This window comes from Gadus morhua, chromosome 22 (assembly GCF_902167405.1).
Source record: "Gadus morhua chromosome 22, gadMor3.0, whole genome shotgun sequence".
NCBI classification, from domain to species: Eukaryota; Metazoa; Chordata; class Actinopteri; order Gadiformes; family Gadidae; genus Gadus; species Gadus morhua.
In genome coordinates this window covers 2,463,804-2,490,940 of record NC_044069.1, presented here as the reverse complement: position 1 = coordinate 2,490,940, position 27,137 = coordinate 2,463,804, and the positions used below count along the sequence as shown (strand labels likewise).

Sequence of the window (27,137 nt, the reverse complement as noted above, 5' to 3'; positions counted from 1 at the left end):
TTGTGGGGTAAGAGTCTTGTTGGGTAAGAGTCTTGTGGGGTAAGAGTCTTGTGGGGTAAGAGTCTTGTAAGAGTCTTGTGGGGTAAGAGTCTTGTTGGGTAAGAGTCTTGTGGGGTAAGAGTCTTGTTGGGTAAGAGTCTTGTGGGGTAAGAGTCTTGTGGGGTAAGAGTCTTGTAAGAGTCTTGTGGGGTAAGAGTCTTGTTGGGTAAGAGTCTTGTGGGGTAAGAGTCTTGTTGGGTAAGAGTCTTGTGGGGTAAGAGTCTTGTTGGGTAAGAGTCTTGTGGGGTAAGAGTCTTGTGGGGTAAGAGTCTTGTGGGGTAAGAGTCTTGTGGGGTAAGAGTCTTGTGGGGTAAGAGTCTTGTGGGGTAAGAGTCTTGTGGGGTAAGAGTCTTGTGGGGTAAGAGTCTTGTGGGGTAAGAGTCTTGTGGGGTAAGAGTCTTGTGGGGTAAGAGTCTTGTGGGGCAAGAGTCTTGTGGGGCAAGAGTCTTGTGGGGTAAGAGTCTTGTGGGGTAAGAGTCTTGTGGGGTAAGAGTCTTGTGGGGTAAGAGTCTTGTGGGGTAAGAGTCTTGTGGGGTAAGAGTCTTGTGGGGTAAGAGTCTTGTGGGGTAAGAGTCTTGTGGGGTAAGAGTCTTGTGGGGTAAGGGTCTTGTGGGGTAAGAGTCTTGTGGGGTAAGAGTCTTGTAAGAGTCTTGTGGGGTAAGAGTCTTGTGGGGTAAGAGTCTTGTGGGGTAAGAGTCTTGTGGGGTAAGAGTCTTGTGGGGTAAGAGTCTTGTGGGGTAAGAGTCTTGTAAGAGTCTTGTGGGGTAAGAGTCTTGTGGGGTAAGAGTCTTGTGGGGTAAGAGTCTTGTGGGGTAAGAGTCTTGTGGGGTAAGAGTCTTGTGGGGTAAGAGTCTTGTGGGGTAAGAGTCTTGTGGGGTAAGAGTCTTGTGGGGTAAGAGTCTTGTGGGGTAAGAGTCTTGTGGGGTAAGAGTCTTGTGGGGTAAGAGTCTTGTGGGGTAAGAGTCTTGTGGGGTAAGAGTCTTGTGGGGTAAGAGTCTTGTGGGGTAAGAGTCTTGTGGGGTAAGAGTCTTGTGGGGTAAGAGTCTTGTGGGGTAAGAGTCTTGTGGGGTAAGAGTCTTGTGGGGTAAGAGTCTTGTGGGGTAAGAGTCTTGTGGGGTAAGGGTCTTGTGGGGTAAGAGTCTTGTGGGGTAAGAGTCTTGTAAGAGTCTTGTGGGGTAAGAGTCTTGTGGGGTAAGAGTCTTGTGGGGTAAGAGTCTTGTGGGGTAAGAGTCTTGTGGGGTAAGAGTCTTGTGGGGTAAGAGTCTTGTAAGAGTCTTGTGGGGTAAGAGTCTTGTGGGGTAAGAGTCTTGTGGGGTAAGAGTCTTGTGGGGTAAGAGTCTTGTGGGGTAAGAGTCTTGTGGGGTAAGAGTCTTGTGGGGTAAGAGTCTTGTGGGGTAAGAGTCTTGTGGGGTAAGAGTCTTGTGGGGTAAGGGTCTTGTGGGGTAAGAGTCTTGTAAGAGTCTTGTGGGGTAAGAGTCTTGTGGGGTAAGAGTCTTGTGGGGTAAGAGTCTTGTGGGGTAAGAGTCTTGTGGGGTAAGAGTCTTGTGGGGTAAGAGTCTTGCAGAGTCTGGGGTTTCCTCTTCAGCCGCTGAGCAGGTGGGGCAGCGTCCAGACCTGTGGGGTCAGTCAGAGTGCATGGAGGACTAAATAAGAAGGATCATTATTCTACTGGCGCTGCCTGATGAGTAGGATACGAGATGTAGCATGAGTCCTATGGAAGTATCAACGGCTGATGTTGACTCTGTTGGATCGTGTTTAGATCAGGGCGTTGTTCCTGTTCCACCCCCCATTGGACTCATTGTCGGGGCTGTTGTTGGTCTACTGGTGGTGGTGGGGCTCATTATCACTGGTGTGGTGATTATCCTCAGGAGAAGGAGGACACCAGCGGAAAAAGGTAACATAATATAGTTTAACGTTAATACACTAATATATTGGATAGTTTAATGTTAATACACTAATATAAAGGATAGTTTAATGTTAATACACTAATATAATGGATGGTTTTACATTAATACACTGATGATACGGATGGTTTAACATTAATAGACAGATTGTTTAACATCAACATTGTAACTCACTGTACTGTACTTTGTATTGTAGTTGTCACGATCCTGCCCGTGCAGATGGAACACCAGACCCTACTCACAGGTACACCTTCCATCTCAGTTTACTACCCTCTATGAATACTCAGCTTTATGAAGTACACGTCATTTGTTGTGTTGACCAGGACCTCAGTACTGTAGCATTTAAATATCACTACAAATAATATCATTACTACCCTAACTAATACTACAAATAACATCATTACTACCCATTACATTGTACTGTACTGTTTTGTGAAAGGTACATACCATCTCAGTTTTCTATCTAGGAATACTCTATGAAGCTTAATATTTGTAATATTTGTAATGTATGTCTTGCCTTGCTGTACTTGGTTGTTGTCAGTTTTTCTTTTTCTTTTTTTTCTTTCTATCTTAATCAGAGCATTCGTGAGAAACAGTTTTATTCTACTGTTACTATCATACGTGCACACAAGATCCATTGATCTTTCACTGTTGTATCGCACAGGTGCCAGCTCTGGTATCGGCTCTGGTCCCAGGGATGGTTCCAGCTCCAGTCTGGACCATCCCCTTAATACAACTCAGGTCTGAGTCCCGATCACCACATCCTGGGGTGTCTTGTTACATTCAAGACTTCCACTCCTGATTGCTTGGTTTCTTCTACGCTTTCTTTTATGCTTCTTCTTTAGTGTTGTAAATAAACTTCCAAAGCTTTTTAAATCTTATTTGGAAAATAACTTCACACCATGGTGTGTCTTTTTACAATTTATTCGTTACCAGCATTTGTAGTGTTGATCAGCAGTGAAATAGTCCGCTATAAGACGTTGACGTCGCTTAGCAACGGAAGACGCTGGGGTTGACAAGTTACCGGACTACTACCCATGCAAGTGAACGGAGCGTTCCACGGCATTGAGAAGACCCGTGTAATAAAGGCCTATAAAATGTCTGTTTATGGCATAGATTTCTCCTCAAATTAGGCCAATAAAGCAATGATAACAAAAACAAAAAAAACACAAACGATCGATTGTTTAATTGTTTAACATGAATTGGCTAAACAAATGACCACTGTAGCATATTTAAACACAATTCAAATTGACCAGAGAATTATTTCCATTGGTCATTGTCAGTGGCGGCTGCCGATCAAACATGTTGGTGGGGCACAGTAATAGACAGGGGGTCTGAGGTTCTTCCCCCCCCCCCCCCCGCCATCATTTTTTTGGAATTTAATAGATTTGATTTCCTGTATTCTGGTGCATTTTGGGGATGGCCACTACCTATTTACCTGCTTTTCATTCAGATTCATAGCCTACATCCTGACTTGCAGGGCCTGGACAAGCTTACACTGCATATACAGACCTACTTCATGGCCATTCCACCAGCCATTGCTATTTGACCCATTGTTGTTATTCGGATATTGAGACAAATCATGATCACTGTCCTATAGCGTCCATTTTTTGTGAGTCTCAATGTCTACTTCAAATGCAGTTAGAAATATGGGACAGTTGCTTCATTTTGTTTATATGCTACAGGCCGAAAGACCGAATTAATATGTAACTTACCTGCTCCTTTTAAGTAAAACATTGCTTGGGGAGTCCAATTCCTCCACTGAAAAGGGTGGAAAGTGCTTACAACTCTCTGCTAGTTAGCGATCTATGACACTGTTGTTTTTTATTGGTCGTCATGAATAAAAACACAAGGGGCAACACTGTTGTTTTTTATTGGTCGTCATGAAGAAAAACATAAGGGCCTGTAAAGACTGTCTTTGTCAAATAAAACATGAGGGGTAACTGTCGTTTTTTATCGGCCATCATGAAATAAACATAAGGGGGAACACTGTCGATATTCATCAAATAAAACATAGGGGGTAACAGTGTAGTTTTTTATTGGTCGTCATGAAAAAATAAATAAGGGGCAACACTGTTGTTTTTTATTGGTCTTCATGAAAAAAAACACTGTTGTTTTTATCATATGAAACGTAAAGGATAACACTGTCAGTTTTTATCTGTTGTCATGTCATGTCGTTTTTATCACATGAAACATGAGGGGTGAAACTGTCGTTTTTCTTTGGTCGTCGTGAAAAAAAAGATAAGGGGTAACACTGTCGTTTATATTGGTCGTCAAGAAAAAAAACATAAGGGGTAACACGGTTGTTTTTATTGGTCGTCATGAAAAAAAACATAAGGGGTAACACTGTCGAAATGTATCGAATAAAACAGGGGGTAACACTGTCGTTTTTATCACATGAAACATGAGGGTTTGAAACTGTCGTTTTTCTTTGGTCGTCGTGAAAAAAAAGATAAGGGGTAACACTGTTGTTTTTTATTGGTCGTCCTGAAAGAAAACATAAGGGGTAACACTGTTGTTTTTTATCAAATGAAACATGAGGGTTGACACTGTTGTTTTTTATTGGTCGTCAAGAAAAAAAACGTAAGGGGTAACTGTCATTTTTTATCGGCCGTCATGAAATGAATATAAGGGGTAACACTGTTGTTTTTTATTGTTCGTCATGAAAAAAAACACAAGGGGTAACACTGTTGTTTTTTATTGGTCGTCATGAAAAAAAACACAAGGGAAATAATAGAAGTACACACATACATTTTAATGTCATGTATATCCTCTTTATTGATGATTGATTATTGTGTATTGTCATCGCCTCAGTGGTGCAGTGGAGTGCACTCTGCCTTACCCACTGGAGACCGCGACTCAATTTCTGTGGAAAACGCAATATCTATAATTTTAAACGTAATGCTATCATGTCTATTGCATGTCTATTGTCATATATAACCTCAGACATTTATAAATTACTAATCTCAGTGGGAAGTGGAGAGAGCTGTGTGCTAACCCCCTGGAGACCGGGGTTCAAGTCCGGTTGATGTCCTCTGTTGGAAGACTCTTATTTCTATTTCATGCGAATTATAAAGTCAAGTATAACCATTGTGATGATTTTATTCGGTGTCTTGATGGTGCATTGATAAGTTCGGAGGTTAATACTCTAAACAGCTCAGGTTCGGATCCCCGAAAAAACGTAGACAGGGGTACAACTGTTGTCATTTATTGGTCGTCATGAAAGAAAACATAAGGGTTAACACTGTCTTTTTTTATCAAATGAAACATGAGGGTTGACACTGTTGTTTTTTATTGGTCGTCAAGAAAAAAAACGTAAGGGGTAACTGTCGTTTTTTATCGGCCGTAATGAAATGAACATAAGGGGTAACACTGTTGTTTTTTATTGGCCGTCATGAAAAAAATCATAAGGGGTAAAACTGTCGTTTTATATTGGTCGTCAAGAAAAAAAAACATAAGGGGTAACACTGATGTTTTTTATTGGTCGTCATGAAAAAAAACATAAGGGGTATCACTGTTGTTTTTTATTGGTCGTCATGAAAAAAAACATAAGGGGTAACACTGTCGTTTTTATTGGTCGTCAAGAAAAAAAACATAAGGGGTAACACTGTTTTTTTTTATTGGTCGTCAAGAAAAAAACATAAGGGGTAACACTGTTGTTTTTTATTGGTCGTCATGAAAGAAAACATAAGGGGTAACACTGTCTTTTTTTCTCAAATGAAACATGAGGGTTGACACTGTTGTTTTTTATTGGGCGTCAAGAAAAAAAACGTCAGGGGTAACTGTCGTTTTTTATCGGCCGTAATGAAATGAACATAAGGGGTAACACTGTTGTTTTTTATTGGTCGTCATGAAAAAAAACACAAGGGGTAACACTGTTGTTTTTTATTGGCCGTCATGAAAAAAATCATAAGGGGTAAAACTGTCGTTTTTTATTGGTCGTCGAGAAAAAAACATAAGGGGTAACACTGATGTTTTTTATTGGTCGTCATGAAAAAAAACATAAGGGGTATCACTGTTGTTTTTTATTGGTCGTCATGAAAAAAAACATAAGGGGTAACACTGTCGTTTTTATTGGTCGTCAAGAAAAAAAACATAAGGGGTAACACTGTTTTTTTTTATTGGTCGTCAAGAAAAAAACATAAGGGGTAACACTGTTGTTTTTTATTGGTCGTCATGAAAGAAAACATAAGGGGTAACACTGTCTTTTTTTCTCAAATGAAACATGAGGGTTGACACTGTTGTTTTTTATTGGGCGTCAAGAAAAACAACGTCAGGGGTAACTGTCGTTTTTTATCGGCCGTAATGAAATGAACATAAGGGGTAACACTGTTGTTTTTTATTGGTCGTCATGAAAAAAAACACAAGGGGTAACACTGTTGTTTTTTATTGGCCGTCATGAAAAAAATCATAAGGGGTAAAACTGTCGTTTTTTATTGGTCGTCGAGAAAAAAACATAAGGGGTAACACTGATGTTTTTTATTGGTCGTCATGAATAAAATCATAAGGGGTAACACTGTTGTTTTTTATTGGTCGTCATGAAAAAAAACATAAGGGGTAACACTGTTGTTTTTATTGGTCGTCATGAAAAAAAACATAAGGGGTAACACTGTTGTTTTTTATTGGTCGTCATGAATAAAATCATAAGGGGTAACACTGTTGTTTTTTATTGGTCGTCATGAAAAAAAACATAAGGGGTAACACTGTTGTTTTTTATTGGTCGTCATGAAAAAAAACATAAGGGGTAACACTGTTGTTTTTTATTGGTCTTCATGAAAAAAAACACTGTTGTTTTTATCATATGAAACGTAAAGGATAACACTGTCAGTTTTTATCTGTTGTCATGAAAAACCCATAAGGGGTAACACTGTCGAAATGTATCGAATAAAACAGGGGGTAACACTGTCGTTTTTATCACATGAAACATGAGGGGTGAAACTGTCGTTTTTCTTTGGTCGTCGTGAAAAAAAAGATAAGGGGTAACACTGTTGTTTTTATTGGTCGTCAAGAAAAAAAACATAAGGGGTAACACTGTTGTTTTTTATTGGTCGTCAAGAAAAAAAACATAAGGGGTAACACTGACGTTTTTTATTGGTCGTCATGAAGAAAAACATGGGGTAACACTGTTGTTTTTCTTTGGTCGTCATGAGGAAAAACAAAAGGGGTAACACTGTTGTTTTTATTGGTCGTCATGAAAAAAACATAAGGGGTAACACTGTTGTCTTTGTCAAATAAAACATAAGGGGTAACACTTTCGTTTTTATCAAATGAAACGTAAATGGTAACACTGTCATTCTTTATCTGTCGTCATGAAAAACCCATAAGGGGTAACACTGTCGGAAAAACTATCGTTTTTACCAAAAGAAACATGAGGGGTTACACTGTCGTCTTTCTTTGGTCGTCATGAAAAAAAACATAAGGGGTAACACTGTCGTTTTTTATTGGTCGTCATGAAAAAAATGACGAACAAAAAAAAAAAAACACAAGGGGTAACACTGTCGTTTTTTATTGGTCGTCAAGAAAAAAACATAAGGGATAACACTGATGTTTTTTATTGGTCGTCATGAAAAAAAACATAAGGGGTAACACTGTTGTTTTTTATTGGTCGTCATGAAAAAAAACATAAGGGGTAACACTGTTGTTTTTAATTGGTCGTCAAGAAAAAAAACACAAGGGGTAACACTGCTGTTTTTTATTGGTCGTCATGAAAAAAACATAAGGGATAACACTGATGTTTTTTATTGGTCGTCATGAAAAAAAACATAAGGGGTAACACTGTCGTTTTTTATCAGTCATCATGGGAAAATAACATAAGGGGTAACACTTTCGTTTTATCAAATGAAACGTAAAGGGTAACACTGTCGTTCTTTATCTGTCGTCATGAAAAACCCATAAGGGGTAACACTGTCGGAAAAACTGTCGTTTTTACCAAATTATACATGAGTGGTTACACTGTTGTCCTTCTTTGGTCGAGATGAAAAAAAACATAAGGGGTAACACTGATGTTTTTTATTGGTCGTCAAGAAAAAAAACATAAGGGGTAACACTGTTGTTTTTTATTGCGCGTCATGAAAAAAAACACAAGGGGTAACACTGCTGTTTTTTATTGGTCGTCATGAAAAAAACATAAGGGGTAACACTGTTGTCTTTGTCAAATCAAACATAAGGGGTAACACTGTTGTTTTTCTATTGGTCGTCATGAAAAAAAATATAGGGGGTAACACTGTTGTTTTTCATCAGTCATCATGGGAAAATAACATAAGGGGTAACACTTTCGTTTTTATCAAATGAAACGTGAAGGGTAACACTGTCGTTTTTTATCTGTCCTCATGAAAAACCCATAATGGGTAACACTGTCGAAATGTTTTGAATAAAACACAGGGGGTAACACTGTCGTTTTCACCAAATGAAACATAAGGGGTAACACTGTTGTTTTTTATTAGTCGTCATGAAAAAAAACATCAGGGGTAACACTGTTGTTTTTTATTGGTCGTCATGATTAAAAACATAAAGGGTAACACTGTTGTCTTTGTCAAATAAAATATAAGGGGTAACAGTGTCGTTTTTTATTGGTCGTCATGAAAAAAACCATAGATGTGAATGGTGTATTTCTCACTGTTGTGTCTTATTTGCTTCTGTGTTGAGTTTTGACACAATGAGCACAGTATAGCAAAACGCATTATTTGCATACGTTTTCTTCTACGTATCTATTATTTTATTGTATGCCAATTTTTATATGTTAAAGGTTGGGTACGCGATTTACGAAACGCCAGCAGATTTTGAAAATACACAACTCAAATGGTCCTACCCCCTCTCCTTCAACGCTGACTCTGACTCCACCCATTCCAAGTACCTGGACGCGCAATCATGCACGAGCGCGAACAGAGATGCGCGAGAGCGAGCCAGGCTAGCGTAGGTTTTCGTTTAACAACATGGCACTACATTCAGCTGTAAATTGCACCCAGTACCGCGGGAAGTAGGGGTTTTGGGGGTGCTGCAACACCCCCTGTCCGAGGCCCTGTCTTATCACAGAAAACGATCATTTCTAAAAACCAAAGTGGAGATTTCTGAAAACGCCGGTTATGTGTTGTCGTATCAACGGGGAGAAACGGGATTTTAGGTTCTGAAGCGTCACATTATGCACCAGAAAATGCTTAACGTCATGTGAGCGTCCGCTGTACCGTATTGGTCCGAATATAAACACAAACCCCATTGTAATAGGCCTACGACCTATATTTGGAAAAAAGATTTGAAGACCAGATCTTGATTTCATGAATAAATAAATTGTATTAATTGAAATAATATACGAAAATAAAAAGGCATAGAATTAAACACTGCATTGCCACTAAACAGTAGTGCAAATAGGCCGTACTGATGTGTACACCAAAGACTTCCTGACACTCCTCTGCCCCGCTGTGTTCGCTATGGCTGTGGTCGCTCCGAACTGTTTCGGCCCGTGGCAAAGCGAGTCATCCTCGCTGCTGTCCAAGGCATGTTGAGACGCAGCATTTATTTAATGCTCATATGTCCTAGTGCTGAAAAAAGGTTATATGAAAAAGTGTGAGGGTCGCGGTGGTACGCTAAACTTGTTCTGTGAGCAGCTGGATGTGAACCATGGTGTGAAGGAAGTGAACACAACGATCGATTTTCAACTGTGCGCGCATGCACTGGTGTAATTGAGCTGCGCTGCTATATATCTTTTTTATCAATGTGACGAGTTGCGAGTCTAGTGCAGGCCGGGTTTTTTTTCCCAGCACCCCCTGCTGAGAATACGTTCTCGCGGCTATGGTTGCACCAGATGTTATAAACATTAAACGGTCACATAAATCATTACTATTTTTAGAAAATGTATGTTTGTTTCATATAATTGTATTGGAAGTCCTGGTTTGCACTAGGGTTGCCGCGGTGTGGACATTTTCACACCGAGTAATACACTCGTCTCAACACCGGTATTACCGAGTATAAATGGTATAAACTTTGAAACTAGGTCAACCGCCACACAAGCATCGGTTTTTAGACCCTTCTCGTCCTTCAGTTGCCGCCAACGTTCAAAAGCAGCGCCTAGGATTATTCTTGATTTCAGTTTTTCTCTTTCAGCGTTTTTATTATCAATTACTCTCTGAAAAAGAGTTTTCCTTCTCTTTGCTGGTGGTGGTGGTGGTGGTGGTGGTGGGGATTGTGGCGTCTTGTCTGCCATGGAAATTGTCTTCTACTGCTAGCTCCAAATGTGGATTAACTAGTTCCAGTAGCTACCGCAGGATAACAACAAACAGGAGCTTGCTCTGGGTCACGAGCTCTGGGTCACGAGTACTGCACGAAGGGGTCGCGCGCGGGGCGCGGGGGGGGGGGGGGGAGGGGGAGTGCAGTACGACCGTTTGATTGACGTACTTACTGTCCAATGAAACTCGGTGGCAATGGAAATGATTGGCTGGAGTTTTTCGAGCCCTGCCCGTTCCACAGATGATTGACAAGTTTAATTTTCATGTCAGTACTTCTAACTCAGTGGCTGTAAGCGGGTTATGATAAGGATTTCAAGTAATTTTGCAAAAATGGCCAAAAAAGCGAATCACCTACGCAACCTTTAAGCTCTTTGAGTCTCCCTTGTGTATAAAAAGTGTGTTTATAAATAAAGTTGCCTTGCCTTTCCTCGGGCAATAGGCAAAAACTGTAACAGTGTCTCAGCAGAGTGCAATGCTTCTAAACTTCATCAAACGTGCAGACAAAGTTTAACCTCATGAAGTGAAGTTAATTCATTGTAAAATACCATATAGAAAAATATATTTTGGGCAGTCAGCCTTCTCTGATCGAGCAGCACATACTTGGAATTCTATACCCACAGAACTAAGGAACATTACATCACTCAAATCCTTCTAAAATCTATAAAACACTGCTTACTGACAAATCGAATATGCTGCCATAATAATATGGGATAGTGTGTTTGTCTTTGTGTTTACTAATTGTGTTTTTGTCTGTGTTTATGCTCCTGGTCTGTGTGTCTGCTTCTTTTCTGTGTTCAAGTGTTTTTGTCTGCGTTTATGCTCCTTGTACCTATATATGTGTAGATATATATTTGTCGATACGTATTTGTAGATATATATTTGTGAAGGAAATATTCTCCCAGAATCTAGAGAAGTACTGATGTAAAAGAATAGTAGGCTAAACCGACAGCAACAAAAGGAAGGTTAATGTGGCGTGATGTAAACCAATGAAGCAGAAGCTCGTAGCAAAGGGTTTTATTTAAAATCAATTCTATCAAAAGCTGACGGACGGGATCACAGACCTCGTCACTTCAGTCCCTTCACACTCCACTAGTCAGCCGGACCCCGGGAGGATAAGAAGTTATAAACTATTGCATAATCTGAAGTCATGCCAGTCGGCAACCAGTCGGCAACCGTATTAATAATCAATATTAATAAGACATATTAATTAATAAACCATATTAATAATCAATATTAACAATTCATATGCCACTTGGTGACTCAAACGTTCGTCTTCTCTGGTCAGTCCAGCAGTTTGCCATCAGGGCAAACCAATAATTCAAAATATGGATTATTACAACAATTATGTGTATATTAATTATGTGCCTGTTCCTCATATTGAAAGGATGAAGTGAGATGTCTGTCTGTCTTTCTCCATGTCTGTCCGACTTAATGTCTGTCTGACTGTATGCCTGTTAGCTGGCTAACTGTCATTAGCCTGCTAGCTGGCTAACTGTCATTAGCCTGCATGCTGGCTAGCTTTCATTAGCCTGCTAGCTGGCTAGCTGTCATTAGCCTGCTAGCTGGCTAGCTGTCATTAGCCTGCTATCTGGCAAGCTGTCATTAGCCTGCTAGCTGGCAAGCTGTCATTAGCCTGTTAGCTGGCTTGCTGTGTCCCCAGTGTCTGTACCTACCTGTAGCTGTGCGAGGTGGTGCTAGGTGATTTGGCGGCGCTAGGTGGTGTAGTGGTGGTGCTAGGTGATTAAGCGGTGCTAGGTGGTGTAGCGGTGGTGCTAGGTTATTTAGCTGTGCTAGGTGGTGTATCGCTGGGGCTAGGTGGTGTAGCTGTGGTGCTAGGTGGTGTAGTGCTGGGGCTAGGTAGTGTAGTGGTGGTGCTAGGTGGTGTAGTGCTGGGGCTAGGTGGTCTAGCGGTGCTAGGTGGTGTAGCGCTGGTGCTAGGTGGTGTAGCGAGGCTAGGTGGTGTAGACGTGCTAGGTGGTGTAGTGGTGGTACTAGGTGGTGTAGCGCTTGGGCTAGGTGATGTAGCACTGGTGCTAGGTGGTGTAGTGCTGGTACTAGCAGTGCTAGGTGATGTAGCCATACTAGGTGGTGTAGCGCTGATGCTAGGTGATGTAGCGATGCTAGGTGGTGTAACAGTGGTGCTAGGTGGTGTAGCGATGCTAGGTGGTGTAGCACTGGGGCTAGGTGGTGTAGCGCAGGGGCGGTGGAGCAGGAGGGGTTTGGGGGGCAGCGGGGGCTTCAGGGACCCCGTCCTCCACAGGGCGGCGGCCCGCGGGCCCCGGGGCCCGTCGCTGTAGCTGTGCTGCCGCGTCAGGCTAGCGCTAGCCGCTAGCCCGGTAGTGCTGCCGTGTACCGCGTCGCTGCTAGCCTGGGCGGCGGCGGCGGGGCTAGCGTGCGCGGCGGCGGCGGGGCTAGCACTAGCCGATAGCCCGCTAGTGCTGGCGTGCGCTGCCGCGGCGCTAGCGTTGGCGGCGGCGCTAGCTTGCGTGGCGGCGGCAGCGCTCGAGGGGCCGTTGCTGCTACTGTTGGTGTTCATGCGCGCCAGGAAGTGGGCGGGTCTTGGCACGGCCCCTCCCCCGTCGCCGCCCGTCTTGATGAGGGCGTGTCTCTGGGAGTGGCGGGTGGTCACCGTGACGCCCGCCGCGGCCGGCACCGGCGGCTCCGCCGTCCTGTTGCTATGGTGATGGCTGCTCAGGTTGTAGTGGTGGGAGCGCGTGTTGGGGCTGATCTCCGGCTGGTTGCCATGGTGAAGGTGGGTGTGCCCCGGGTAGAGGAGGGAGGAGGAGGAGGGGGAGGAGGAGGAGCAGGAGGAGGTGAGGACCTTGATGCCCCCCTGGCCAGAGGCGCTCACCTCCTGGATGTGTTTGAGGAGCTCCTCCAGGGCCGACTCCCCCTGCCCCCCACCTCCCCCTGGCCCCGAGCTCCCCCTCTCCTGGGGGGGGCGCGAGGAGGAGCCGTTGGTCAGGGCGTTGCCATGGTGATGGAGGATGGAGAGCAGCGGTTGGTCGGGATGAGGAGGCAGAGCTCTGGGGGCGTGGTCCTCCTCCCCTTTGATTGACAGCTGGGGTGGGTAGAATTCTGCGTCGTCCTGCGTTACCTGATGGAGGAGGAGCTGAGAGGAGGGGAGGAGCTGGGAGGAGGGGAGGAGCTGAGAGAAGGGGAGGAGCTGAGAGGAGGGGAGGAGCTTGGGGGAGGGGAGGAGCTGAGAGGAGGGGAGGAGCTTGGGGGAGGGGAGGAGCTGAGAGGAGGGGAGGAGCTGAGAGGAGGGGAGGAGCTGAGAGGAGGGGAGGAGCTGAGAGGAGGGGAGGAGCTTGGGGGAGGGGAGGAGCTGAGAGGAGGGGAGGAGCTTGGGGGAGGGGAGGAGCTGAGAGGAGGGGAGGAGCTGAGAGGAGGGGAGGAGCTGAGAGGAGGGGAGGAGCTGAGAGGAGGAGAGGAGTGGTTCTCCTCTGGGGATCAAGGAGGCGTACATCTGAGGACAGGAGCAGGCCAGCTTCTCCTCCTGAGGAGAGAGAGGAGGTGTTTGAGCTAGGTGGCTAGGTCTCTAGGTCGCTGGGAGGCTAGGTGGCTAGGTCTCTAGGTCAGTGATCTACTCACCTGTGATTGGTCCAGCAACCCGGTGAGCTTGGCCAATGAGTGGAGAGACATGGTGTGGGGGAGGGGCATCTGGAGCTCCTTCCCGAGTGCTAGCTCCGCCCTCTGGGAGGAGCCACGGCGACAGTAACACGACACCAGAGAGCCGGACAGAACGGTGCCCAATAGGAAGGCCAGGAGGACGCAGGTGACGAGAAGAGAGAAGGGGACACTAGGACCCTGGAGACCACCCTGGTCCTGGTCCGGGTCTGGAGAGAGAGAGAGAGAGAGAGAGAGAGAGAGAGAGAGAGAGAGAGAGAGAGAGAGAGAGAGAGAGAGAGAGAGGGAGAGAGAGAGAGAGAGAGAGACATCACCTTGATGATGATGATGATGATGTTGATGATGTTGATGATGATGGTGGTTGTGGCGATGAAGATGTTTCCATGATGACCTACCGTAGTCTCCCCCAGAGTCCTGACTCCTTGTGGTGGAGGCGGCTCCTGCTGGACATGCACACACAGACACACACACACATACACACAGACACACACACATACACACACACACACACACACACACACACACACACACACACAAAAAAAAAACAACCTCTGAATACTGTAACCTGATTCCATTCTGTGTGTGTGTGTGCGTTTGTGTGTCTGTGTGTCTGTGTTTGTTTGTGTGTGTCTGTCCTTACCATGACAACCATCAGAGTAGAGAGAATGGTCCCCGTCAATATCCTGCTCAAAGCCTGACCTAGAGAGAGAGAGAGAGAGAGAGAGAGAGAGAGAGAGAGAGAGAGAGAGAGAGAGAGAGAGAGACAAGAGTAATCACCAGTCCAGGCTTACATGACATTCCATCTTCTCTCTCTTGTTGCTACGGTTACAGGTACCCAAAGTAGCTAATTGGCCCTGGGGGCAATCAGGGGAAATTATGGATCACAATTAGGCAGCGCGCACACACACACACACACACACACACACACACACACACACACACACACACACACACACACACACACACACACACACACACACACACACACACACACACACACACACACACACACACACACAGTGTAGACGTTCCTGCCCCGCCCTTGGTGTCAGACGTGTCTAACGTTACAGACTGTATAACATTCAGTGGTCGTGTGCTGACACGCTGTACGGTCACTGCCCTGCTCTTCAGTCCTGAGATGAGCTGAAACACAGAGAACGGCTCTTCAGAGAGCCGGTGTTTGAACTGCGTTGTCTATGAAACACTGAACAGGGAGCCCTCCTCATCATTCAACACTGAAGTGATAAGCAGTAGTGACTCCTCCTGTTGATATCTCCGCCGTGTCTCTGTGTAGACAACGCAGCAACACCTCCACCGAAGCCCCGCCCCCGGTACCGCGGAGCCGTCTAATCGCGGTTACATCAGAACGAACCCGCCGACGTGTGTGGGGTCCGGGAGGCTAAGTGGGGGTGCCAGCTCAGGCCGGTCCATAACCTTAGTGTAGACGCGCGGACAGCGCCGGGAAAAAGGCGGGCATATTTGCACTAATGTTTACGTCTCACCAACCAGGAGGCTCCGTGATTGGACGTCTGGATTCACTCCCATTGGATGAGCTTCTACTTCCTGAACCCCCAGCGCCCCCCCCCCCATCCGTGTTGTCATGGTAACTAGGCCTCAGCGCATCACCACTCAGCTGAGCTCTACGTCTCTGACAGGAACAGGAAGTGACACGTACCTGAAGCCCGGCACCAGGTCCACACAACTTCCTGTCCGCAGCCAGACGCAGTACGGGTCACGGGAGGACAGACAGGCGCTGAGAGACAGACAGGTAGAGACAGTAAGGGTCACGAGAGGACAGACAGGCGCTGAGAGACAGACAGGTAGAGACAGTAAGGGTCACGGGAGGACAGACAGGCGCTGAGAGACAGACAGGTAGAGACAGTAAGGGTCACGAGAGGACAGACAGGCGCTGAGAGACAGACAGGTAGAGACAGTAAGGGTCACGGGAGGACAGACAGGCGCTGAGAGACAGACAGGTAGAGACAGTAAGGGTCACGGGAGGACAGACAGGCGCTGAGAGACAGACAGGTAGAGACAGTAAGGGTCACGAGAGGACAGACAGGCGCTGAGAGACAGACAGGTAGAGAGAGTAAGGGTCACGGGAGGACAGACAGGCGCTGAGAGACAGACAGGTAGAGACAGTAAGGGTCACGGGAGGACAGACAGGCGCTGAGAGACAGACAGGTAGAGACAGTAAGGGTCACGAGAGGACAGACCAGTGAGTACTAGTGAGTACCAGTGAGTACCAGTGAGTAACAGTACTAGGTAGTACCAGTGAGTACTATCACTAGGTAGTACTAGGTAGTACCAGTGAGTACTAGTGAGTACTAGTACCAGGTAGTACATACGTCCTGCAGGCCCCGTGCTGAGGACAAGTGAGTACCATTACTATGTATTACCAGTGAGTACTAGTGGTAGTGAGTACCAATACCAGGTAGTTCCAGTGAGTACCAGTACCAGGTAGAGTACATACGTCCTGCAGGCCCCGTGCTGAGTACCAGTGAGTACTAGTGAGTACCAGTGAGTACTAGTGAGTACCAGTGAGTACCAGTGTGTACTAGTGAGTACCAGTGAGTACTAGTGAGTACCAGTGTACGTACGTCCTGCAGGCCCATGCTGAGTACCAGTGAGTAATAGTGAGTACCAGTGCGTACTAGTGAGTACCTGTGAGTACCAGTGAGTACCAGTGAGTACCAGTGAGTACCACCAGTGAGTACCAGTGAGTACCACTAGTGAGTACCAGTGAGTACCACCAGTGAGTACCAGTGAGTACCACTAGTGAGTACCAGTGAGTACCACCAGTGAGTACCAGTGAGTACCAGTGAGTACCAGTGAGTACCAGTGAGTACCAGGGTACATACGTTCTGCAGGCCCCGTGCTGAGTACCAGTGAGTACCAGTGAGTACCAGTGGGTACCAGTGAGTACCAGTGGGTACCAGTGAGTACCACCAGTGAGTACCAGTGAGTACCACCAGTGAGTACCAGTGAGTACCATCAGTGAGTACCAGTGAGTACCAGTAAGTACCAGTGAGTACTAGTCAGTAGCAGTGAGTACCAGTGAGTACCAGTGAGTACCACCAGTGAGTACCAGTGAGTACCAGTGAGTACTAGTCAGTACCAGTGAGTACCAGTGAGTACCAGGGAGTACCACCAGTGAGTACCAGTGAGTACCAGAGAGTACCAGAGAGTACCAGTGAGTACCAGTGAGTACCAGTGAGTACCAGTGTACGTACGTCCTGCAGGCCCCGTGCTGGGAGCAGCGGCTGAGCGGGACCCTGATGAGGCAGCCCCTGAAGGCCACCAGCAGCCCCCGGTGGGCCCGGTCCAGGACCAGGCCCAGGACCCTCCTGCTGCTGCCCGCTGCGCACCTGGAGGGGGGAGTGGTTACATCTATCAGGTATGGATCTATATAACACACCTGGAGGGGGGGAGGGGTTACATCTATAAGGTATGGATCTATTATAACACACCTGGAGGGGGGGAGGGGTTACATCTATCAGGTATGGATCTATTATAACACACCTGGAGGGGGGGAGGGGTTACATCTATCAGGTATGGATCTATATAACACACCTGGAGGGGGGGAGGGGCTACATCTATCAGGTATGGATCTATTATAACACACCTGGAGGGGGGGAGGGGTTACATCTATCAGGTATGGATCTATTATAACACACCTGGAGGGGGGGAGGGGTTACATCTATCAGGTATGGATCTATTATAACACACCTGGAGGGGGGAGGGGTTACATCTATCAGGTATGGATCTATATAAAACACCTGGAGGGGGGGAGGGGTTACATCTATCAGGTATGGATCTATTATAACACACCTGGAGGGGGGGAGGGGTTACATCTATCAGGTATGGATCTATTATAACACACCTGGAGGGGGGGAGGGGTTACATCTATCAGGTATGGATCTATTATAACACACCTGGAGGGGGGGAGGGGTTACATCTATCAGGTATGGATCTATATAACACACCTGGGGGGGAGGGGTTACATCTATCAGGTATGGATCTATTATAACACAGCTGGGGGGGAGGGGTTGCATCTATCATGTATGGATCTATTATAACACACCTGGAGGGGGGGAGGGGTTACATCTATCAGGTATGGATCTATATAACACACCTGGGGGGGAGGGGTTACATCTATCAGGTATGGATCTATTATAACACAGCTGGGGGGGAGGGGTTACATCTATCAGGTATGGATCTATTATAACACACCTGGGGGGGAGGGGTTACATCTATCAGGTATGGATCTATTATAACACACCTGCACAGCGAAGACATTAAATATACATCGATTGAATATACGTCATCTATTAAATAGAGTGTTTACAGTTGTATTAGTATTGGTAGTAGTAATACTAGCCCAAGTACAGTAACAGTATTAGCGCAGTATTAGCACTATATGCAGTACCAGAATTAGCATTAGCAGTATTAGTGCAGTAGCAGTAGTAGTAGTAGTACTAGTATCAGCTGTAATAGTATTAGCGGTAGAAGTATTAGCTCAGTATTAGCAGTAGTATCAGCTGTAATAGTATTAGCGGTAGTAGCATTAGCTCAGTATTAGCAGTAGCAGTGATAGTATTAGCGGTAGTAGCATTAGCACAGTATTAGCAGTAGCAGTAGCATTAGCCCAGTATTAGCAGTAGCAGTAGCATTAGCTCAGTATTAGCAGTAGCAGTAGCATTAGCTCAGTATTAGCAGTAGCAGTAGCTCAGTATTAGCAGTAGCAGTGATAGTATTAGCGGTAGTAGCATTAGCTCAGTATTAGCAGTAGCAGTAGCATTAGCTCAGTATTAGCAGGAGCAGTGATAGCATTAGTGCAGTACTTGTCGGGGTTGTACACATGGATCTCCTCCAGCAGGTGGGTGGTGTGGGTGTCGTCAGGGTGGAGGTCCTCCGCCCGCTGGGTGCTGACCAGCACCTTCAGCACCCGGCCGTCCTCCGAGCCCAGGAACAGCACCACCCGGTCCTGGGCCGGCCCCGCCCAGGGGTCCACCGCCACCTGGGTCAGACGGGCCCTGCACACACACAGCGCTCACCAGGGGTCACTACCGCTCACGACTGCAGCACACACACACACACACACACACACACACACACACACACACACACACACACACACACACACACACACACACACACACACACACACACACACACACACACACACACACACACACACCGCTCACCAACGTTCACTACTGCTCACTACTGCAGCAGACCGCTCACTACCGAGTACCTGCTGTTGGAGGTGTGTGTGTGTGTGTGTGTGTGTGTGTGTGTGTGTGTGTGTGTGTGTGTGTGTGTGTGTGTGTGTGTGTGTGTGTGTGTGTCTACCTGGAGGTGGAGGTGCAGCAGATGTGTGTGTGTGTGTGTGTGTACCTGGAGGTGGAGGTGCAGCAGGTGTGTGTGTGTGTACCTGGAGGTGGAGGTGTAGCAGGTGTGTGTGTGTGTACCTGGAGGTGGAGGTGTAGCAGATGTGTGTGTGTGTGTGTACCTGGAGGTGGAGGTGCAGCAGATGTGTGTGTGTACCTGGAGGTGGAGGTGCAGCAGATGTGTGTGTGTGTACCTGGAGGTGGAGGTGCAGCAGATGTGTGTGTGTGTGTGTACCTGGGGGTGGAGGTGCAGCAGATGTGTGTGTGTGTGTACCTGGAGGTGGAGGTGCAGCAGATGTGTGTGTGTGTACCTGGAGGTGGAGGTGTAGCAGATGTGTGTGTGTGTGTGTACCTGGAGGTGGAGGTGTAGCAGATGTGTGTGTGTGTGTGTACCTGGAGGTGGAGGTGTAGCAGATGTGTGTGTGTGTGTACCTGGAGGTGGAGGTGCAGCAGATGTGTGTGTGTGTGTACCTGGAGGTGGAGGTGCAGCAGATGTGTGTGTGTGTGTGTACCTGGAGGTGGAGGTGCAGCAGATGTGTGTGTGTGTACCTGGAGGTGGAGGTGTAGCAGGGCGTGTTGTTGACCGAGGGGACGGCCTCGTCCATCAGAGGGGACGTCTTGCTGAAGGTCAGCGTCTCGTCGGGGAATCGAACCGACGAGCTGAAGGCCGCCGCGGAGTCGTCACCGGCACACGACCCGGGCCTGGGGGGAGAGGACCTGATAGGGGACTGCTGCTCGGGGGGGGGGTGTGTGTGTGTGTGTGTGTGTGTGTGTGTGTGTGTGTGTGTGTGTGTGTGTGTGTGTGTGTGTGTGTGTGTGTGTGTGTGTGTGTGTGTGTGTGTGTGTGTGTGTGTGTGTGTGTGCGTGTGTGTGTGTGTGTACCTGGGCACTGGGACCTGGTCCTCTGGGACGGGGGTCCAGGTCCCCTCTGTGTTCTTCTGCTCTCTGAACTTCCCGTTGAAAACGTTCTCGATGTCGTCCATGTAGTACACACACACCGCCGAGCCTGCGATGCTACACTCACACACGCACACACACACACAGATGCACACGCACACAGATGCACACGCACACACACACACACACACACACACACACACACACACACACACACACACACACACACGCACACACACACAAACGAACACATAATGATAAATAAATATAACCAAGATATATTTTATCTTGGTTATATTCACGCGTGTAGTATATACTAAAACATTTATTCACCTCAGACTCCGTGGATGCTGGGGAATATTCCCACTATTCACTTTGCCTTTGGTGAATAATTGTTAAATATATATGTTTTCTTTATCTATATAGACTGTGTGTGTAGTTGATATCTATATCTATATAGACTGTGTGTAGTTGATATCTATATCTATATAGACTGTGTGTAGATATATATGGTGACTGTATAGACTGTGTGTGTATATATGGTGACTGTATAGACTGTGTGTGTATATATGGTGACTGTATAGGCTGTGTGTGTAGATATACATGGTGACTGTATAGACTGTGTGTGTATACATGGTGACTGTATAGACTGTGTGTGTATACATGGTGACTGTATAGACTGTGTGTGTATACATGGTGACTGTATAGACTGTGTGTGTATACATGGTGACTGTATAGACTGTGTGTGTATACATGGTGACTGTATGGCTGTATGTGGGGGCCCTACCTGTTGCTCTGTGTGGTGAACAGGCCCACCACGGCGGGCCGCTGGTTCACCTGCAGCACGTCGCTCAGAGACTGGAGCACATCGAAGTAGAAGAAGGAATCACCAGGAACCGAGCAGTTCAACCTGGCCTGCACACACACACACACACACACACACACACACACACACACACACACACACACACACACACACACACACACACACACACACACACACACACACACACACATGCACAAGCACGCAACACATTTTTATACCTCAACTGGAATAATAAGTCACAATCTCATTTGGACAGAGAAGCAGGCAGACAGACAGGCAGACAGACAGACAGACAGACAGACAGACAGACAGACAGACAGACGGCAGACAGACAGACTGGTAGACAGGCAGGTGGAATGGCAGGCAGACCGACAGGTAGACCGACAGACAGACAGACAGACAGACAGACAGACAGACAGACAGACAGACAGACAGACAGACAGACAGACAGACAGACAGACAGACAGGGAGACAGACAGACAGACAGGGAGACAGGTAGAAAGGTGGACAGACAGACAGCAGACCTTCAGGTAGGAGGTCCAGTATTTCTCCAGGACTCTCGGCGATCCTCCGTTATCGTTCTTACAGACCCGCGCAACGCGGGAAAACACCACCTAGAGGACAGACTGGGTTACTACACATCAAACACCACCTAGAGGACAGACTGGGTTACTACACCTTAAACACCACCTAGAGGACAGACTTGGTTACTACACCTTAAACACCACCTAGAGGACAGACTGGGTTACTACATCTTAAACACCACCCAGAGGACCGACTGCGTTACTACAACTTAAACACCACCTAGAGGACAGACTGCGTTACTACACCTCAAACACCACCTAGAGGACAGACTGCGTTACTACACCTCAAACACCACCTAGAGGACAGACTGCGTTACTACACCTCAAACACCACCTAGAGGACCTAGGGTTCTACACCTTAAACACCACCCGGAGGACAGACCGCGTTACAACACCTTAAACACCACCTAGAGGACAGCCAGGGTAACTATACCTCAACAAACCCTAGGGGACATACTACACCTTTAACACCACCTAGAGGCCCCACAGGGTAGTAGTACTCGTAGTACTAGTAGTGGTATTGCAGTACCTTGCCCAGCGCTGTGTACTCCACAGAGATCTCGCTGAAGAAGAAGTAGACGTAGCTGCCGTAGTCGATAGCATGGAGGAACCGGGGCTCTGGACGAGAGACACAGACATACAGAGAGAGAGGATCAAGGTGGTGTTTGCTGTTCTTGATGGTATTAAGGTGGTGTTAGTTGTATGAAGGTGGTGTTAGTTGTTTGAAGCTGTGTTAGCGGTGATTAGGTGGTGTTGATTGTATAAAGTGTTTTGGCTGGTGTTTCTTTTGTGTTAGTGTGGTGTTTGGGTGGTGTTTAAGTGGTGTTTATGTGGTGTTTATGTGTTTTTTGGGTGGAGTTTATGTTGGGTTCAGGTGTTGTTTGGGTGGTGTTTTGGGTTGTGTTTGAGTTGTGTTTCTGTCTCGTTCTGTGGTGTTTGGGTGATGTTTGGGCGGTGTTCGGGCGGTGTTTGGGCGGCGTTTGGGTTGTGTTGGGCGGTGTTCGAGCTGTGTTTGGGCGGTGTTTGGGCGGTGTCTTGGCGGTGTTTGGGTTGTGTTGGGCGGTGTTCGAGCTGTGTTTGGGTGGTGTTCGGCGGTGTTTGGGTGGTGTTTTGGTGGTGTTTGGGCAGTGTTTGGGTGGTGTTTTGGGTTGTGTTTGAGTTGTGTTTCCGTCTCGTTCTGTGGTGTTTGGTGGTGTTTGGGTGGTGTTTGGGTGGTGTTTGGGTGCTGTTTGGGTGGTGTTTGGGTGGTGTTTGGGCAGTGTTTGGGTGGTGTTTGGGAGGTGTTTTGGTGGTGTTTGGGCAGTGTCTGGGTGGTGTTTGGGCGGTGTTTGGATGGTGTTTGGGCAGTGTTTGGGTGGTGTTTGGGAGGTGTTTGGGTGGTGTTTGGGTGGTGTTTGAGTACGCACCACGGAGCCACTTGGAGTCGTACTTGACGGTGCGGAGGACGGGCCGCCCGTCGCCAAGGCTACGGTAGATCACAGCATCGCTTGCCAGGAAGTCCGTCACCGTGGCGGAGTAGAAGTCTCCACCTGGGACACCATCATCACCATCATCATCACAATCATCCTCATCATCATCACAATCATCCTCATCATCATCACAATCATCATCATCATCATCAACTGACCTGAGAACAGACCAATCAGAGGCCTGTGTGTGAACTGACCTGAGAACAGACCAATCAGAGCCCTGTGTGTGAACTGACCTGAGAACAGACCAATCAGAGCCCTGTGTGTGAACTGACCTGAGAACAGACCAATCAGAGCCCTGTGTGTGAACTGACCTGAGAACAGACCAATCAGAGCCCTGTGTGTGAACTGACCTGAGAACAGGCCCACGCTGGATTGGCTCGACTCAAAGGGACAGCGGGCTTGACCAGGGAGGTCTGACCCAACCTGCTGAAGACTGCTCATCTAGAGGAGAGGAGAGGAGAGGAGAGGAGAGGAGAGGAGAGGAGAGGAGAGGAGAGGAGAGGAGGGGAGGGGAGGGGAGGAGAGGAGAGGAGGGGAGAGGAGAGAGGAGAGGAAGGGAGGAGAGGAGAGGAGAGGAGAGGAGAGGAGAGGAGAGGAGAGGAGGTAAACAGGAGGTACCTGGTCGTGGTGACAGGTAAACAGACAGACAGACAGACAGACAGACAGACAGACAGACAGACAGATGGACAGACAGACAGACAGGTACCTGGTAGTGGCGACAGGTGGGGTTGAAGGCGTTGGTTCCACAGGTAAACAGAGTCTCATCGTCCCTCGGAACCAGAACCTTAATGTAGTTATGGCACTCATCCTACACACACACACACACACACACACACACACACACACACACACACACTCACAAAGGGAGGAGAGGTCAGGTCCTTAAGAGGCTAAGTAGAAGAGGCACTTCATAGCCCTTCACTGTTTCACATTTATTTCAACTCAATGTGATCTAAAATGTGCAAGAGAGAGAGAGAGAGCGAGAGAGAGAGAGAGAGAGAGAGAGAGAGAGAGAGAGAGAGAGAGAGAGAGAGAGAGAGAGAGAGAGAGAGAGAGAGAGAGAGAAGAGAGAGAGAGAGAGACAGAGACAGAGAGAGAGAGAGAGAGAGAGAGAGAGAGAGAGAGAGAGAGAGAGAGAGAGAGAGAGAAGAGAGAGAGACTCACCCTCTTCTTTCCTCTCACTGAACACGTGTTGATGTCTTCAGACGTCCAGGTCAGCCGCTACAACACAGATACTACATCAGTACTACAGTACTACTACACACTGTCCAGTGTTTCCCCCAGCACTGTGTTGTTAAGGCGGCCGCCTTATCAACAATAGGGCCCCGCCTTGACTACCAATGTATATAAAAGAAATAAAAGAAATTATCAACAAAAAATATATATATATATATTATTATGCATTAACAAAGTAGAAAACTCTCGTAGGGAAAGAAAACATACTTCCATCAGGTGTAAAAATAAAGATCAATAATGCATCGGTGTTCACAACAATGGTCGTGACATCAAGCTTTTTTAATTGAATTGGGAAACACTGCTGTCCTATACCAGATAGTACATCAGTACTGCAGTACTAGTACACACTGTCCTATACCAGATACTACATCAGTACTGCTCTGATATACCAGTACTGAGTCATAGTACTCATACACTATAGTACTATACTACACTGTACTGTACCAGCCCTGGTCCAGGTCCTGGTCCAGGTCCTGGTCCAGGTCTTACCAGCTGCTAGCCTGGCACCACCCACCTACCTACTTCCGCTCTATTTTCATTTCACTTCAGTACTAGGTCTGGGTCTGCTTAATGTAAATGCGTTCCATGTAAACCAGATTTCTGGCGGTCCAATCAGCGAACAGAGGGAGTGGCTGAGAACGATGACGTCGAGGTTGCGCGCCAGTTTCAGTTGTAGTCAGAGGAAGACAATGGAGAAGGATACGAGAGAAGCTATTCGGTCTGTTGTGGGTTCGCTGCCGAATATCGATAATAAGCTGGAGCAAGAACAAGCTCTGCTGAGTTTTGTTGGTGGCCATGATTTTGTGGCGCTTCTCCCCACCGGGTTCGGGAAAAGTTTGATTTTCCAGCTGGCTCCGTTAGTGGTGAAGGAGCCGGTCCCGTCGCATGACATACGTCACGACCAGACGCTATGCGATTGTTTATGGCAGATCCAGAGTGGCACTGGGCAGATCCAATCATTTTAAAACTTCCACAGACACCCGCCTCCAGGTGAGTGAACGTTTGTCTATTGGGCAGTTCCAGACCTTCTGTACAAATGAAATGAAGTACGATGGTCTGGTAGGACCAACCAGCTGGGGGGTCAGGACTGGTCTAGGTCTAGGTCTTACCAGCTGGGGGGTCAGGTCCAGGTCCTGGTCAAGGTCTTACCAGCTGGGGGGTCAGGTCTAGGTCTAGGTCCTGGTCTAGGTCTTACCAGCTGGGGGGTCAGGTCCAGGTCCTGGTCTAGGTCTAGGTCTAGGTCCAGGTCCTGGTCTAGGTCTAGGTCTGGGTCCAGGTCCTGGTCTAGGTCTAGGTCTAGGTCTAGGTCCTGGTCTAGGTCTTACCAGCTGGGGGGTCAGGTCCAGGTCCTGGGCCGCTCTGCTGAGGTTGACCGCAAACACGTGATCCCTGAGATTTAAATAAAGATTCAAATTCAAACACACCTGTGTGTGTCTGTGTGTGTGTGTGTGTGTGTGTGTGTGTGTGTGTGTGTGTGTGTGTGTGTGTGTGTGTGTGCGTGCGTGCGTGCGTGCGTGCGTGCGTGTGTGTGTGTGTGCGTGTGCGTGCGCGTGTGTGTGTGTGTGTACCTGGCTGCTATGTACAGGGTGTGTGTGTGTGTACCTGGCTGCTATGTACAGGGTGTGTGTGCGTGTGCGTGCGTGCGTGTGTGTGTGTGCGTGTGTGTGTGTGTGTACCTGGCTGCTATGTACAGGGTGTGTGTGTGTGTACCTGGCTGCTATGTACAGGGTGTGTGTGTGTGTGTACCTGGCTGCTATGTACAGGGTGTGTGTGTGTGTGTGTACCTGGCTGCTATGTACAGGGTTAGGGTTAGGGTTAGGGTTAGGGTTAGTAGTACCTGGCTGCTATGTACAAGGTGCTCCTGACCCGGGTCATGGTCTGGTAGTCAAGGCCGAGCCGCCGCGTGTCGTTGTCCGGTTGCAGACCCTGGAAGACCGGGAACCGCCGCGAGTCTGGGGGGGAGACGGGTTAGACCTGAACCACCAGGGTCCCCCAGGACCACCAGGGTCCCCCAGGACCACCAGGACCCCCCAGGACCACCAGGACTCCCAGGACCACCAGGACCCCCCAGGACCACCAGGACTCCCAGGACCCCCCAGGACCACCAGGACCCACCAGGACCCCCCCAGGGACCACCAGGACCCCCCAGGACCCCTGGGGGGTCTGTTTGTGGAGCCAAGAATAGCAGGACAGACTGACAGGAAATTCGGAGCGTTTCACTGGTTCATCTGCCACTGGTTCATCTGCCACTGGTTCATCTACCACTGGTTCATCTGCCACTGGTTCATCTGCCACTGGTTCATCTGTCACTGGTTCATCTGCCACTGGTTCATCTGTCACTGGTTCATCTGCCACTGGTTCATCTGCCACTGGTTCATCTACCACTGGTTCATCTGTCACTGGTTCATCTGCCACTGGTTCATCTGCCACTGGTTCATCTGCCACTGGTTCATCTACCACTGGTTCATCTGTCACTGGTTCATCTGCCACTGGTTCATCTGCCACTGGTTCATCTGCCACTGGTTCATCTGCCACTGGTTCATCTGTCACTGGTTCATCTGCCACTGGTTCATCTGCCACTGGTTCATCTGTCACTGGTTCATCTGCCACTGGTTCATCTGCCACTGGTTCATCTGCCACTGGTTCATCTGCCACTGGTTCATCTGTCACTGGTTCATCTGCCACTGGTTCATCTGCCACTGGTTCATCTGCCACTGGTTCATCTGCCACTGGTTCATCTGTCACTGGTTCATCTGTCACTGGTTCATCTGCCACTGGTTCATCTGCCACTGGTTCATCTGTCACTGGTTCATCTGCCACTGGTTCATCTGCCACTGGTTCATCTGCCACTGGTTCATCTGTCACTGGTTCATCTGCCACTGGTTCATCTGCCACTGGTTCATCTGCCACTGGTTCATCTGCTCCTCAGCTCAGAGC

The 27,137-nt window shown here is 47.5% G+C and overlaps 2 protein-coding genes across 7 annotated transcripts in view; one reads left to right on the top strand and one right to left on the bottom strand.

Moving 5' to 3' along the window:
• The window catches only part of LOC115535407 (BOLA class I histocompatibility antigen, alpha chain BL3-6), a 35,758-nt gene extending 32,917 nt beyond the window's left edge, over positions 1-2,841 (top strand). For all 6 annotated transcript variants that reach the window (XM_030346586.1, XM_030346587.1, XM_030346585.1 and 3 more), the window contains 3 exons: positions 1,799-1,933; positions 2,140-2,187; positions 2,608-2,841. In XM_030346586.1, the coding sequence (XP_030202446.1) occupies positions 1,799-1,933; positions 2,140-2,187; positions 2,608-2,690 (266 nt within the window). In that variant the 3' untranslated portion in view covers positions 2,691-2,841. The remainder of the gene's footprint in view (positions 1-1,798; positions 1,934-2,139; positions 2,188-2,607) is intronic.
• An 8,323-nt stretch (positions 2,842-11,164) lies between these two features.
• The window catches only part of LOC115536025 (semaphorin-6C), a 20,228-nt gene continuing 4,255 nt past the window's right edge, over positions 11,165-27,137 (bottom strand). The window contains exons 4-22 of the mRNA XM_030347680.1: positions 26,038-26,152; positions 25,526-25,589; positions 24,129-24,185; positions 23,671-23,772; positions 23,315-23,405; positions 22,899-23,021; positions 22,022-22,110; positions 21,433-21,522; positions 20,870-20,997; positions 20,068-20,199; positions 19,735-19,887; positions 18,637-18,828; positions 17,026-17,160; positions 15,468-15,545; positions 14,433-14,491; positions 14,188-14,235; positions 13,757-14,001; positions 13,521-13,661; positions 11,165-13,331 (exon numbers count right to left, since the gene is read on the bottom strand). Coding sequence (XP_030203540.1) covers positions 11,940-13,331; positions 13,521-13,661; positions 13,757-14,001; positions 14,188-14,235; positions 14,433-14,491; positions 15,468-15,545; positions 17,026-17,160; positions 18,637-18,828; positions 19,735-19,887; positions 20,068-20,199; positions 20,870-20,997; positions 21,433-21,522; positions 22,022-22,110; positions 22,899-23,021; positions 23,315-23,405; positions 23,671-23,772; positions 24,129-24,185; positions 25,526-25,589; positions 26,038-26,152 — 3,434 coding nt within the window. The 3' untranslated portion in view covers positions 11,165-11,939. The remainder of the gene's footprint in view (positions 13,332-13,520; positions 13,662-13,756; positions 14,002-14,187; positions 14,236-14,432; positions 14,492-15,467; positions 15,546-17,025; positions 17,161-18,636; positions 18,829-19,734; positions 19,888-20,067; positions 20,200-20,869; positions 20,998-21,432; positions 21,523-22,021; positions 22,111-22,898; positions 23,022-23,314; positions 23,406-23,670; positions 23,773-24,128; positions 24,186-25,525; positions 25,590-26,037; positions 26,153-27,137) is intronic.